This window comes from Bombus vosnesenskii, unplaced genomic scaffold (genome assembly GCF_011952255.1).
Source record: "Bombus vosnesenskii isolate JDL3184/JDL3185 unplaced genomic scaffold, Bvos_JDL3184-5_v1.1 scf7180000013265, whole genome shotgun sequence".
Lineage (NCBI taxonomy): Eukaryota > Metazoa > Arthropoda > Insecta > Hymenoptera > Apidae > Bombus > Bombus vosnesenskii.
In genome coordinates this window covers 5,905,153-5,920,210 of record NW_022882925.1, presented here as the reverse complement: position 1 = coordinate 5,920,210, position 15,058 = coordinate 5,905,153, and the positions used below count along the sequence as shown (strand labels likewise).

General features: G+C 41.3%; 1 protein-coding gene across 4 annotated transcripts in view; it reads right to left on the bottom strand.

Moving 5' to 3' along the window:
• Positions 1–15,058, bottom strand: part of LOC117243438 (inactive rhomboid protein 1) — a 299,403-nt gene that overhangs the window by 173,567 nt on the left and 110,778 nt on the right. For all 4 annotated transcript variants that reach the window (XM_033510939.1, XM_033510940.1, XM_033510942.1 and 1 more), the window contains exon 4: positions 6,291–9,161. In XM_033510939.1, the coding sequence (XP_033366830.1) occupies positions 6,291–9,130 (2,840 nt within the window). In that variant the 5' untranslated portion in view covers positions 9,131–9,161. The remainder of the gene's footprint in view (positions 1–6,290; positions 9,162–15,058) is intronic.

The following is a 15,058-nucleotide window of genomic DNA, read 5'->3' as shown; positions in this document are numbered from 1 at the left end:
TGTGGGTGTGCCCCTGTGCCTAAAGAACGCGGATTCGTTGTTCCCACTTTCGTTAGGAAAAGTGAGGGTAACGAACCGCGGTGTCGATTGGTTATGACCTGCACTACTGCTCGAAGGGATGAGTAGGAAGTCTCCTACCATCGTGGTGGATAGATGACTGTGTGCGTGAGGAAAACCTAGCTTGTTTTATTAGAGGGCTATTCGGATTTTCCTAATGGGTGCATACCCGCTTTCTCCGTATTTTAAGTGCGCCTAATAAACCCAAGGACCTCTCTAAAAACCGATTGTGTTTCGAGAATATTTTTAAGCTTTAGAAATTCTTCAAGATAAACGGATTGAAGACACATGGCGAAACAATACAGGGAAGTGAAAGTTATGGTGGGTCCTTAGGTTTATTGAGGGTCGAAGTGACGTTACGCAGGCCGATTGTTGTCCGGTCGCGCGGGCTGGCGTGCAGATGTTTTAGGCGGCGTAACATATATTTTTTAGTCAAATCCATTCGTAATCGCGACTTGGTTGAAGAATGGATTTCTGACCACATTCGTTCCGAGAAAATTTTTAAAGTTACACGAAAACTCTGTTTTTAACTAAACGTCACAATATCTGACGAAATGGAAGGATAAATGATCTCTGTACGGCACTCACGAAAAAATGGAAAGATTATTTTCGGTATCTGCACTGTACACTGTACACTTGTCATGTCACGGACTGTGGTCGGACAAAAAATGAATATTCAAGATATTTCAACCGAGCTAGGGAGTAAGGAAAATACTAACAAATATTTGGCAAACAAACGTTTACGCACGTCGGTATCACCTATATCGAGTTTCAGGAAAATGTACACATTACATGCATTTTTTGATCTTCGCCCCAAATCCTAATTCAAATGCCGCACTGTGAAACGTGCGAGCCTGGCCTGCGAACGCACGCACATCGCCTGCGAATTTTGGTTTTTGTCCCAAATTCTCGTTCAGATGCCGCACTGTGTAGCGTCAAGGAAACGCGACCAGATGTCGAAGTAAACAAGAAATAATTCACGAAAACGTCGCCGCGCATAAGCTGACATGTTTCTCGTGGAAGCAGCATACTAAACAGTGCACACAAGCCGCGAATACCTTTCTTTAAAACAAAGTTTATGATACAACGAAACTCGAAATCTCGAGGTATCGAAATCGAGAATTCTTTAAGAAAGTTTGAAATACAAATTCTTCCACTGCTTTGGTATTTTAAAGTAGAATATTTTTCAGAATATTTGTTAGAATCATAGCACTAGATCAAATTACTAAATATCATGACTGACCTGGATAAAAGTTACTATATTATATTTCTGAAACTCCTCTGTACTTTCAATCCCTCTAATATAGCTATTGTAATAAGTATACTTTTTAGTTTGTCATATAAATGGATCCTCGAAAATTTTCGATTTGGTATATATATACGATTAAACAGTCAGTGGAAATGAGAAAAAATTCCGTGAAATAATCTGAAGAATAATTTAACAATAATTAACCGATTGGCTTTTCTGTTGTTAATCATTTTCTTCGTTAATATTTTAACGATTTTGATAGTCCTGCTGCTAGGGCTATTGTAATAGGGCAATTAATCATTCCTAAAAATTTCCCGGCGAAGAAATGGATATACACGTAATACTTTTAAAACTACTTCCACTACTATTCACATAAATATATAAATCATAAGATGAATGGTTATCAAAGGAATTCGCCGACAGAATACTTTCTTGCAACTTCTATGATCGTCGAAACTTCCTTGAAAGCATTGAAATCGCATAGATCCAACACCTACCGCAGTCAATACAATTTGCTCGAAGGAAAGTGAAAGAAAAACAGGAAGAAAGATTCCAAGTCCCCGAAGCGGCTGTATAACTGGATGTCTCTTTAAGTACACATGTAGGACGATACCGTAAGCGTCAGAGAAAAGGGTGAACGCGAATTCTTTCACGGATAGAGGCAGTCGCCAGACTTCTCTCTACTTCCATTCGAACTGACGAGCTCTCCCCTTTCGGGGGTTTGGGTGATGCGATGGGCGGAGGCACGTCACAATCGGCTTGACCAGCACAAAGCTTTCGGCAAACTCGCGCAGAGAATCCGCGAGGGTAAAGCCGATATCCCAAAGCAAACTGAACACTCAGCGGAACGAGCCTGCCGACGTAATCTCTTCCTACCCTTTCAGACCGAAAGGAATCGCCCTCCTCTGGCTCAGTTTTCAGGAAACTGCCTGTTCGACCATTGTACCCTCTCGACTTTCGGTATACTGCCAGAGGCCACCCCTGGCATCCTGTGTTTCCCGACACGAGAATTCGCTGACGTCTCACCAAGTCTAATTAAACACCACCGACTTAATAGGAAATTGTCGTTAACGAGCCGCCATTCTAATTGTATCTCGTTCAAGTGTCTTGGTCGTTGACAAAGCAGAATGTCGTCTCCTCGAGGACAAGATACGCTATCGTTTAAGTAATTCGGTCATTGATAACTAGATTGTGAATATTTATGTAAATTCGTGCTTCTATGAATGCAATTTAAAAATGAAAATTGAACTTGGATAGCAACTTATTTTAGCCGTTATATGTTTTAAAGAGTACTATTTGTTGCGGCACAAGGCGAAATTTTTTTTAAATTAGCATATCCCTTTTCCTTTTCTTAAACTCAGCACACTTTGTTATTTTATTGCCTGCGGACCACTAGTCGAATGCTCGAACGTCGCTACGTTACGTGACCGGTATGTAAGGGTTGGAGTTTCTCCTTCTTCAAAACACGCATTCAACAAAAAATGCTGAGTCAGGAAATTCGAGTATCCGTCCTCACAACTTGCCTAGCTTCATGCATTTTTTCTACCGTCATACCGAACCTTTCTTACGCTTCAAAGAAACTCGATTGCATTGAGTTGTACTTTGAGATAGCCCGACAGTGATAATCTTTTTTACTGCAACATTACTCTTTGAATGTTTTATATATCTTCGCGTATTATATGCATTCTGTGCATTTTTGTATGCCCAAGTTTTCTATAAACGCATAAAAATCCGCAGTCAATTGATAACGCAGTATTATTCTACGTTTGTTTGAGGATAAAATACGTATAGTGTTTTCTATGTATTTTTGCATTTTTGCCTATAAATGCATAAAAATCCGCCATCTACTAGCTGCTTCTATTACAAGTATAACCGTTCGCAAATTTTTTACATTGCAACGAAGACAAGTGTTTTCCTGTACTTTATTTATAAAATAACTATATAATTCTCCAATGATCATAGGAATATCAGAAAGTTCAGGAAACACACAAAATTTCGGTACATCCACTGTTAAATCCTACCGTATAAGCTGTGAAAGTAGCCTGATTCAGAATACGCTTACACGTGAAATCCTCTGTTCCTTTTTTAGGTTGAATATATTTCTTTGTTAAAACGCGGGCGTGCATGGTAGGAGACAATATGTGCTCCTAAAAAAAGGGATAAAAAAAGGTGGAGAGAAAAAAGAGGAGCAAAAAATCTCCAAGATTCCGGGGGTTGGCGGAGACGGGACGAAATCTTCGGATGGTAATGCATCATTGACTTTGAAACGCGGAAAAAAGGGAAGCAGGGAAGTTAGAGAGACGCGCGGAGCCGATGAAGATGAAAAAATAAAGTGGGCCACGATACTCCATTAACCTGATTACTGCCACGAAAGTAACGACCCTTTCTGTGCTCGCGGCTTCCGCGCGACTGCTAAACGTGGACACGGCCTACATTTCAGTTCATTTTTAGATAACGTTTTAAACAGGGATTATCAACCGTGAAACAAAGTCTCATCAGACGCCTCGCGAATTTCTCTGCTCTGTTGCTAAGCGCCTGATCTGATCTACATATACGATCCTTGACTCTGCTAACGATATCGATCGTTATCCATTTCTACGATATTAACTACTTCTTGCCCTGTAATAACTAATTACGCTCGTCGTTTGCAACTATGGTCTCGGTTTAATAAAGACAGGTTCTGTTTCTAACCGAGTTGAATTTCAAACTTGGTTTCGAGTCTTTAGATCGAAGACCGATAACGACGAATTATATATCATTTTCTGATATTCCAATATCAATAGTTTCCAAGATTAACTAGCTGAATATTCGTTCACTCTTGAAAAAAAAACACGCTATCTACCAAAAATTGCATATCAAACTCTTCCCATCCATAAAGTTCAATATCTATCGTAGTACAACAAGCAATTGATGAGAAACTGCCATTCAAAAATGAAACTACCGCCCAAAGCTACCAAATGAAAACCAAAATAAGTCGGATATTCTCTTATTCTTCAAAAAAAAAAAAACACGTTCTACATCAAAAATAATAAATTCTTTTCTGCCTAAAAATTCGATATGGCACTAAAATGGGCAATTGATGAAAAAATATTGCCTCAAAAGCTGCGCTCCTTTCCAGAGGCTAATATGTTTCAATTTAGAGTCCCGCTGTGAATTTAATCAATTCTATCTGGGCTCCAATACGGCGCAAACTTCCACTCTAACGATCAAACATTTAGCACGTGGTCAGTATCGAAATATTAGGTGCACTATAAATTCACGCACAACATACTTGGCCATTCTAACCGAAAGCTAAACCACGTGTTACCGAACGCAATCTCGCCAAAAGATTTAATATCGAAGGGAACTAGAAATTGAGTCAGACTACACGAGCTTGCACCACAGTTGATTCGAAATATAGTTTCCTACGTGTTTATTATTAACAAGACGCACTGAAACTGTAAAACGACAGGAAAACCGCAGTAATTTTATCCTTTATAATCGTCATAACTACGTATAACAGTATGTTATGACCCGATCAAATTGACTTTTGAAAACCAATATGTAACAGCGAAATTGGCGGTTGCAATGTTCGAAACTTATAGAAATATTCTGTTACTCGACAAACTCTTCAAATTTTTTCATTTTATAATGAAACATTAGATTCAACTAGAATCAAACAAACGATAAACACTTATTAAACACAACATAGAACCACGCCAGAATAATTTACTTATAATTCTCAATGAGAATTGATTATAAAATTCTTACAAATAAAAAAAAATTTTAGAATTAAAAATTAAATCTTTAAATTCTACTTTGTACTGTACTAATAAGAGAGACTTTCAAAATTGATATAACCAGTTATAAATAATAGTAAATGTATGTAGTACAATACATGATAAACATTAAACTACAATATTATTAACATTAGAGTTTGATGATTCCATAAAAATTCCATAATAAGTTTTTCTTCCAATCAGTAGTTAAAAATTAGAAAATTAATAAAAATTATTCGTTAATTCTACAAGATTTGTTACTTTGGTAGAATTCATATACTGCCACTACAAATCGACCAGTTTTCACATAAATATAAATATGTAAGTATATGGCGTACAACAATGTACACTCGTGGAAACGTTACACATCGCGTAAAAGGGTTTCTACTTTCCCTTCGCTATAAATAACATTCATCTCGCAATTAAAGTTTTCCTATTCTAATTCGTGAGCTTTATTATAAAGGTGTATGATTACGAAGGGGACACCTATATTATCCGGATCCCCGTATTCCTTAATCCCCTGGCTACACAGCTCGACCTCCACGCCGCATGCAATTCCTTTTATCCGCACGCTGACTTCCATTTGTGCGGCAATTAATTTTTTCCACCGGTAAACTTCGCCCACGAGAATTAAACGTGAATCTCTTCGTAACTCTGACTTCGTTGGAAAAATCTATTCAAATTTAATACAAAAACTTCCGTCGTTAACGAAGATCTATCTCTTTCACGGTCTCTCGTTCTCTCTCCTCTTTTTTTTCTCAATGTTTCAATGTGAACCGTGGCAATGGAAATTTGGTAAAAACGCTTGAGAAAGAATTGAACGCCCTCAGGACATTCACCTTATTAGCTTTTAATATTCTTCTCGCAAACGATAAATTTTGGGTATATTCGCAGGTATATTACACAGCAAACTAATATTCAACATCAGTGAAATATAAAAACGAAGGAATTTATCAAAAACTTTCTACACGAGAGAACAAAAATTTCACGGCATGCACTTCTTCTATTGAATTACTTTGTATTGGCCTGTATTGTCTCTTTTGTAAAGCTTCAGCATCATATTGGACCCTGCAGTCCAATGATATTTTTCTACCACGCTCATCCATATTTCTCTTCGCGGAGTGATATCTTTGCGTTAAAAATAAAAATTTATTACAAAATTCCTACAGCTACGGATAAATGCCTAGTGGCCAAATGTAAATTCCACAAATGTCGAAATGACTCACCAGGAAGATTGCGTGGGTATCGACGGCAACGCCCCCGGCGGCAGAGACCTTCTAATCGCCTGACAACAGGCTCTTCCATTTGCAGATACTTCGTTGCAACAAGATGGTGGGTTAGTACACACGTGACGACCAACAACTCCAGTAGACGATGTCGGGAACTCGACCGCAGAGGCACGGACCTTGGGTCTGAGCAGCGGGGACATTGAGAAGCCATCTCTCTGATTAGATGCCGAGCTACTCGAACTACTGGAACCCGGGCTACCACCGAGGCGACCTGGTGATGCGTACGCGAAACCGCGAAGTCGGAAATGAGACTGATGGTATGGGTAGCCGGCAGGCGGTGGTAGCCGATAATGATGATGGAATCCAAGATCTCGTCTCATGTATGGATCACCTGGATCGTTGGTGGGCACATAACGATCGGTAGGCGTGTGTGCAGAAGGTGGTACGTATCTGTCGACATATCTGTCCGGGTAGAGAACCTCCGGAGGTGGTTGAGGCACGTATCGTTCGACAGGCGTGTGCGCGGTTGGCGGAACGTAGCTTCCCGTTGCGCTAGTCGAGCCATAAGTTCGATCGGTCGACGTGGCAACCACCGAAGTACCACAAGACGAGATCGGTGTTATGCGACCGGTGTATCGATCCTTGGGTTTCGGCAAGGATAGATACTTGTCCGCGGCGCGTACAGGAGAGTATCGATCAGTGGCAGAATGAAAGCGATCAGGAGTACCGGACGAAGGTGTGAAGCGATCCGTGGTGCTGACAGGATTGGCGAATCTGTCGTAACGATCCTGGCTGAGCCTGTCGAACTGATCGCCTGGATTGGTATAGCGATCGTTCCCGTAGCTCTGCACAGACTTTGACACCTGAAGATATTTGTCGACGCCGCTTTTTGTCGTACCCTGATATCCGGAACTCCCTGCGCCACCGGTTGTTCCAGTTCCTGTTGCTGACCGCAGATTGGTATTGGCTGTTTCAGGAGTGGGAGAGACGGAGGTGAAACGATCATTGGAAGTGGTGGACTGGGTGGCTGCCGTGTTCGTGTAGGAGGAGTGATACCGGGCGACCGTGTCGGTCGAAGAAGAGGACGAAGAGGATGTCCCGGAGAGCAGACGTTCCGTCGATGATCCCGAGACGACGTACCTGGTCGCATCGCTGTTAGCCAGTCGTCCATCGTGTCCTGGTGACGAACTGGCGAGATAACGATCGTTTGATACACAGAATCGATCGTTTGCTCGCGACTGACCGCAGCGCTGTATCGCGAGATCGTTGAAACGATCGTTGGTGCTGACATATCTGGACTGGGTGTTTCCAACCTCCTGGAATGTGGAGTATCTGTTGAAGTCGGTGGGCGCGGGGGATCCGCTGGACCTGTCTGTATACTTCTGACAGACCGTTTCGACGCCTCGATCGGTATACAGACGTCTCTGTTCGTTGCTGCTAGACGACACCTGCAGTGACCTCTCCGTCGACGTGTAACGCTGATGAGAGGCCTCGGGATTAGGTGAATTGGAGAGGAATCTTTCGGCGCTGGACGATATCGTCGAGTAACGATCGTGGTGAATGGCTGATGTCGCTTCCTGTCGATGATATCGTTCGTGTACAGGCGACTCGCCGAGATACCGATCGGTCGACTTGCTGGCGAACCTCTCTGGCACTGGGGCATGTATAGGTGACGATGAAAGTAATCGGTCCGTCGAAATGGCGCCGTATCTCGATCCGGTCGAATCCTTGCTCGTGGTATATATACCAACCCTGTCCCCTTGTAGACTGGCTTGTAGACTTCCAAGCACCGGCGACGATCCGGACAGCAGGCGATCACTGGTTCCAGCGTATCGTTGCTGATCCTTGGGCTCGTGCATGGAACTCGACGACTGTTGATTGGCCAGTAGTCGTTCCGCCGAAGAGAATCGTTCTTTAGTTGGCATCGGTGAAGCTGGTGCCGTGCCGCTGCCATATCTGGTGCTTGGAGAACCTGGGGGCAGAATCCTATCAGCAGCAGGATAACCAGCCAGACTCTGGGTCGAGGCATATTTCTCGCTTGGGCTGGGTGACAGAGGCGGCGGTGGAACGAAACGGTCGTTCGCTGGTGCCGGTGATGGCGGTGAGGGGAACGTCTCTGATGAAAATGGACTGGTCGCGCAGCCCGATACCAAGATATTGGTATTCGCGTATTCGTTTCCGGTTGACACCAGCTCGTTAGGGGGATGATGGAATCGAAGCTCGGTGCTGGTGGCCGGTTGAAAGCGTTCGCTCGGGGCCAAGGACAATCTCTGCTCACCGTGTAGGCCGGTGAGTTCGTTGAATCGTGGAAAACGGTCGGCCAGAACCACGTTTCCGGACAACGATTGTCCAGACGCAGTCGATCTCCCTGGGGTAAACTGGTGGTGGACTTGCAAAGAGGGCTGACCGAATCTCTCTTGATTCTGATAATGGCTGAATCGCTCGCAACTTGACTGTATCGAACGCGTTTCCGCGCAGGACTTTGGGAAATCGTCGATCGTTGGCTTGTCCGTTGATTTGTCATGCCTCTCGATGCCTGACATTCGTTCACGGCCTCCATAATCGACGTGCTCGTTCCCTTGAGAGGACTGATCGGACTGGTAACGATCTTGGCCAACGGTGACATTCGATCCATTCGTTCGCAGATCAGTTTGCTGTTGTTGCGCCGTTGGCTTATAACAATCCGAGGAGCTGGTGGAACCGATCTGGGAACCGACACTTCCGGACGTTCCGGCGTTCGATCCTGGAACCGGAGATGACGAGGACCCGTATTGAGGGATCGGATGTTGGTGCAGTAGGAGACGTTCTCTTCGGCCATAGTCGTCGTCTGTCGGCATCCTGGTGGCCCGGGGCCCGCTGTCAGGACATCTGAAATCATTATAGTTCGTTGTTAGTTATTTCGAAAAATTTTAATGTAGGTAAACAGAATCTTCGATATAACATATAATGTAGATGAATAGATCAAAATAATGGATTTGTAGAATTAAAAAAATTCTTTTTTAATAGAAATTTTTCTGTCTATATGATACGTGTAGTGGATTTCTAAAGTATCTATTATTCTAATGCATTCTTTATACTTTGATCGTTTCATTTCCTTATTAATTTCGCTTTTTGATATGATTTTGATCGTACACTAATTTTATACATTAATTTTAGCGACATTTCAAAACGACTTCTGCAGTCCATACCATTTAATTTCATTGTCGATTCAAAAAAAGTAATTGTTTAATAAGCTTCATGAAATACATCATTTTTCCGACTCGTGCTCTGATTATTAAACTCAACTTTCTTTGTGTTCAGCATTTTAAATATCCATATCCTTCTTTAATATTTCGACAGTGAAATATAATGCACAAATACAGCTGGGAGGCACGTACGAATTGCTTGCTACGTGACGTTAAAACGCTAGTCATATAATCGATTGCAAATTAATTGGGGCCACGCTCGCTCGCGCTTCGCCCTGGTCTACGCGTGTTCGAACGAGTGACGCGTGCGGTCGTTCGTAACCACTGGTAAGCCTGCAGCGTATCGCTGCGAAATACAACGATTTCATCGATCATTGCTTAAATCCCCCAAAGAGTATTGAATACTATTCCGTGTCTGGCCCATCAAACTTTTACTACGCGTTGTGTGAACGTGAATGACACCTGAATTCACGACTGTGCTTCTCCATTTTACTAGCTTGGACCGTACAATGCTCGTTTATAGTAATTTAACAGGATAGCCCAAGATTTAGATGATACCGAGTCGTTTAAAATTTTAAAAATTTAGGGGCCAGGTATTCTTACAGTATAAGATTGGCATTCTAGAGATTTGAAAATGTTTGAAAATAAAATGAAGCAAAATAAGTCGTTTTAGATAGATTCCAAAATAGTACTTTAAGAAATAAGTAACTCCAAATCATCTATTTACCACGTATTGAATTATTTCGAATTTTCGAGGTAAATAAATAAGGAAGTTAGACTTTTCCTTGATATTACATTAAACATCTCCAATAGGAAAGTATCGAAATACCAAGTACGGAAGAAATAACAAAAAAAGAAAAGATTATGAGCGCGATCGCTAGTTTCACTGTAAGTAGAAAATACCAGTGTCTAGACAGACACCCGGTGCTCGAATTCTTGGAGCGCGTGCTTGGCCCAATAGCTTATTTGCGCGTAAAGTGACAATTCCAACACTAAACCGGAACGTTTCTACCGATCTAATGAGAGCATCCTTACGCGTGAAGCACATACTATAATGTATTACATAACGAAATTTATGTAATACAGCTTCTGTAGCAGCGCGCCTTCCATTGAATAAATTAGAAGCGAACAGATCGGTTGAACGATGTTCAAACTTGCCGGTGTCATAATTATTCGAAGCTGTCTCCTTTGTAACGGACTATTTAAGCCACTTAATTACTCTTCCATTTAGCTAAGCACTCTTTCGAAACGAGGCTTAATTAAAAGATGATTACACAACTTGGTAATTACGAATTTATCGACGTTTTCCTTCTTTGCATACTGGTCGAACAGCAATTTTCTTTTAGACTATACAGAATTGTAACTGTCATGTTGGAAATGTCATATTACACGATCATTACTTCGATCATGTTTCAGTTCATAGGAGGTTGTAAGAAAAGAGAAAGCGTAATTGGCCGTATATTAAAGGAGAAGGTAGAACCTACAATCACTCGCGAGTAGAATGAACCTTGTAATTGATCGGACGTTTCTATGGAAGAAGATGATGGCTTGCCTGAATTATCGACCACCTCGTCCTGTTATTTGCAAACGTGTCGTTTAATCGCGAAACAGATCTCGCGTTTACGCGTATCTCTTATGTATCGTCCCTATCTAATCGTTCCTTTGCTTTACATACAATGCTGCCTTTTCCCTAGCAATCTGTAAATTTTCTACTTACGTGTTTGCCGTCGTTGTTTATTCCGGTATTAAGATGAAAGATAGTAATAGAAAATATTTAATGTTGAAATCTCGAATAATATTTTAAAGAATATAAAAATTGTTGAAAGAATGTAAAAGTACACACAATTTTTTTTTATGAAAGTCGTATATTTATAGAGAAATAGGATAAAATATCGTAATATAAAAATACTACATTATTTATAGTTTCACTTCCTTATGTGGGAATCATAGGGAATCATTGCAAGATCTCTTTCCTTCCTTTATCCTTTCTTCATCCTCTCATTGAATAAAATCTTAACTGTATTCTGTATATTTCTACTTTTATTAGATATATAATATACAGGGTGGTTGGTAACTGGTGGTACAAGCGGAAAGGGGGTGATTCTACGCGAAAAAAGAAGTCGAAAATATAGAATAAAAATTTTTCGTTTGAGGCTTTGTTTTCGAAAAAATCGACTTTGAATTTTCGCTCGGTACGCGTGCACTGTATCACGTCTCGTTATAACGGATCTCACTGTAGATCGTTGTCTCGATGGAAAAATTAAATAAAAAATAAAAAAAAATTTCTTTATTCTATATTTTCGACTTCTTTTTTCGCGTAGAATCACCCCCTTTTTGCTTGTGCCACCAGTTACCAACCACCCTGTATAACATATAAAAATCTAAGTTTCGTTTTCATTGAGCAACTTTCAAACTACATTACTTTTCCCAATGATATACTAAAGTTACCTAAAACTCAACGATGATAGACTTATCGCATCTCTCCATCTAATCTTCATTTATAACGAGCGAAACAATAAATTCACGAATTGTACTGACCAAGAGCCATTAAGAATTCTCCTGACACCAAATATCTGTTGCGAAACACAGTGGAAAAAGCGAGCGCAGAAGGTGCATGTGCCATTTATCGCGGCACGATATCGCTAATACACGAAACAGAGACGTTTCAGCGTTCTGCAGTGCGTCTATCAGCAGTAGAAGTATAGAAAAACTTTGCGGAACGTGGAAATGGCACGACGTTACCGGTGTCGTCAAGATAAAACGCAGCTGGCGTTCCACAAAAGAGCGAACAATTCACCAACCATCTAATATATATATCCTTTTTTACATTTTCCACAGATCGTATAATATACCAGCCAACTGAACCAATTTACGTTCTCTTTAATTTCCTTCGAACGACAAAAAATGTATAAAAGAAAAATCATAACTACCGTGATAGGTCATATTTTCGATCTTTTATAGAAGAGGCATTTAAAAATTCGATACTGAGTTTTTTTATTCCAGATTGAACATATATTCTGGAATATTCCAAAAGAGTTGGTTGTTACCGTAATAGCCCAATTTTCTGTAGATCGAAACATTTCCTCCATGATTTCAACATTGAAAAATATCGAAAGTCGATTTTCCACTAAAAAGATTCTGTTGCTCCCCATCGAAAACATTGAAACTCGATTTTCCACGGGGAAACAACATTTCTGAATAATCCCGCAAAACACAAACTCGGACCATTGAATGATGAATTAAAGCGGAATGAATCTGCTGACACGCTCGCGCGTAAGAATGTGGAAAGTTTCCAGAAAGTTGACCGAATAGCCGTGTTTTACGCGTCCGCCGGTTTCCTTTTTCCCGCGGAGAGCTGAATCATCGAGTAGAACGCGGTGGACGACGATGCCTCGAGGCAGTTTTTGCAATTAGCGACGTTCAGCGTGTTCCTATCCTCGTTTCCGACCAACGGCCCGTTCCCGATCGGTTTCCAGGCCGATTCTCCCTCTGCTCCGGCAACAGGCACACGGTTGAAAACACTCGTAGCGGCCGTGTTCTCGAACCGAACATTATTACCAGATGGTTCTCGCGCTCGGTGTTTCCACCTTGTTACTACGCAGCTACGTGAAAACATCGCACCGAGAGGAACTTGCATAGCCGAGCGATTTTTTCCATCCGTTGCAGCTGACACGACCGGTAAATTAAGCAGTCGCTTACGAAACAATCCAACGAACAAGGAGCTGGCCCGTGTTTCGATGCAGCTGCTAGGTGTACAGCGTAGGTATAGTCCTCTCGCCCTCTCGTTCTCTGTTCAGTCAGATTACTCTGGAATTTAGGTTCGAGATTGCACGAGACGGTTATTAACTCTATTCCGCTTTGTGCAGTTTTACCGAGCGTTACTTTAATCGTGCGACGATGGAAAACGCGCTGATAGGCAGGTTTTGTTGGTTCGTTTGAAAATTGGTAATTTTCACGGAGAAAGATATCTGGGTTGCAAGAGTTCTGGCTAGCTATTGAGTTTGATGAAAATTTGATATATGAAGATTACAGGTATATCAAGTTGACTGTCTAATTTTGGTGTTAATTGACAACTAGAAGGCAGTATTTCAACTCTTTAGCGGTTAGCGTCACATGTATTCGACGTCCGCGAATTCATCTTCTTACTTTTGGTTTATAATGCTCATATAGAGTTATTATAAGAGTGATTATTTATGGTATTACTGTACTTGATTCTATCGGTATGCTTCTCAACTTCCGCGTACTAGACAGATACCTAAGTAGCTTTTAGAACGAAAGAATTGTATTTTGTTGAACAATCAAATTGTCGAACACCCCAACGCGGTAATTAGCTGGTAATAATATTACATACAAGAAGGAAGTGAGCGCGATTCGCAATTACATATCCGATCCGTATTTATTTCTAATTTCGATAAATGGTTTAGGTTTACCATTTGTAAGCGTAAAAATATGTTGAGGTAATATTGACGTGTAATATCGCCGAGAGGATTAATATAATCGAGAGTGAGGAACCTTTTAAAAGCAGTTGATAAAGCTACGAAGTTTTAGAGCAAACCAATGATACAGTTGTAATAATCAATATTTTTCAAATGTTCAAGAAATGAAGAAGATATATAAAATTATGCGATCTTATTGTTATACTTAAAAGAAGATATTGCGAGAAATATACGCATACAAACAAAAACGTATGTAAATGTATGTATCAACAAAAATCCATTTTTTCTCATTATGAAATATAATATTCGTTAATCCCTCGTTAAATATGCTACCATTCAGAGTTATCTTTTTATCGTTGAACTCGCTAATTATCGAAGGCGAAAAATTTACATCTCCGGCCAGAATCGCCACTAAGCAAATAGAAAAGTACGAAAATCGAAAGTTCTACGCCTATTCAAAGCTCAACTGTCAAACTTACCCGCTCGGCACGAAACAAAGGCCACAGAATTGACTTTAGCTCGTAAAATTCTATCCAAGTTAATAACAAAGGGATGAAAATCGAATCACTAAAAATTGCACGCGGATTCAAAGCCGATTGGCAGGGTGGCAAAGTTATCGTTCAGCCGGCTATTTGCTGCAACGTTATTCGAGAAGAAATTGCCTTCGGATTGAATCTAGATCGATGTTCATTCAACCCGTAATCGGGTTGTCGACGCATTATTTCGCCGGACGAGAAACGTGCACGAAAGACTGTCAAATCGGCAACGCGATCAACCGTCTCTCCTCGTTCACCGTCCGAAATTTCAGCATGGAGGGTGCGTCAAGCCGCACCATCCATTTCACCAACGTCGAGGAATGACATATTCTCAGGTTCCCATTGGGGGCCGGGGTCACACGAGGCGACACACGCGACACATGTCACGTGCACGTACGCGCGTCAACTGAGGCGTCAACTACCGGATAAAACCATTTGTCAAATCTCCTTCCACGGAGAATCGGCCCTGGGTATTCCACGATCGGCCTCACGATTTCCAAGAATTTCTTCGTAAAGCCTGCGAAGTTATCTGTCGACGGCCAAGGGAAAACATTCTCCATGGATCTGTACGCTTTGTACATACGTTTGTCAAGCGTTCGAACCTGCCG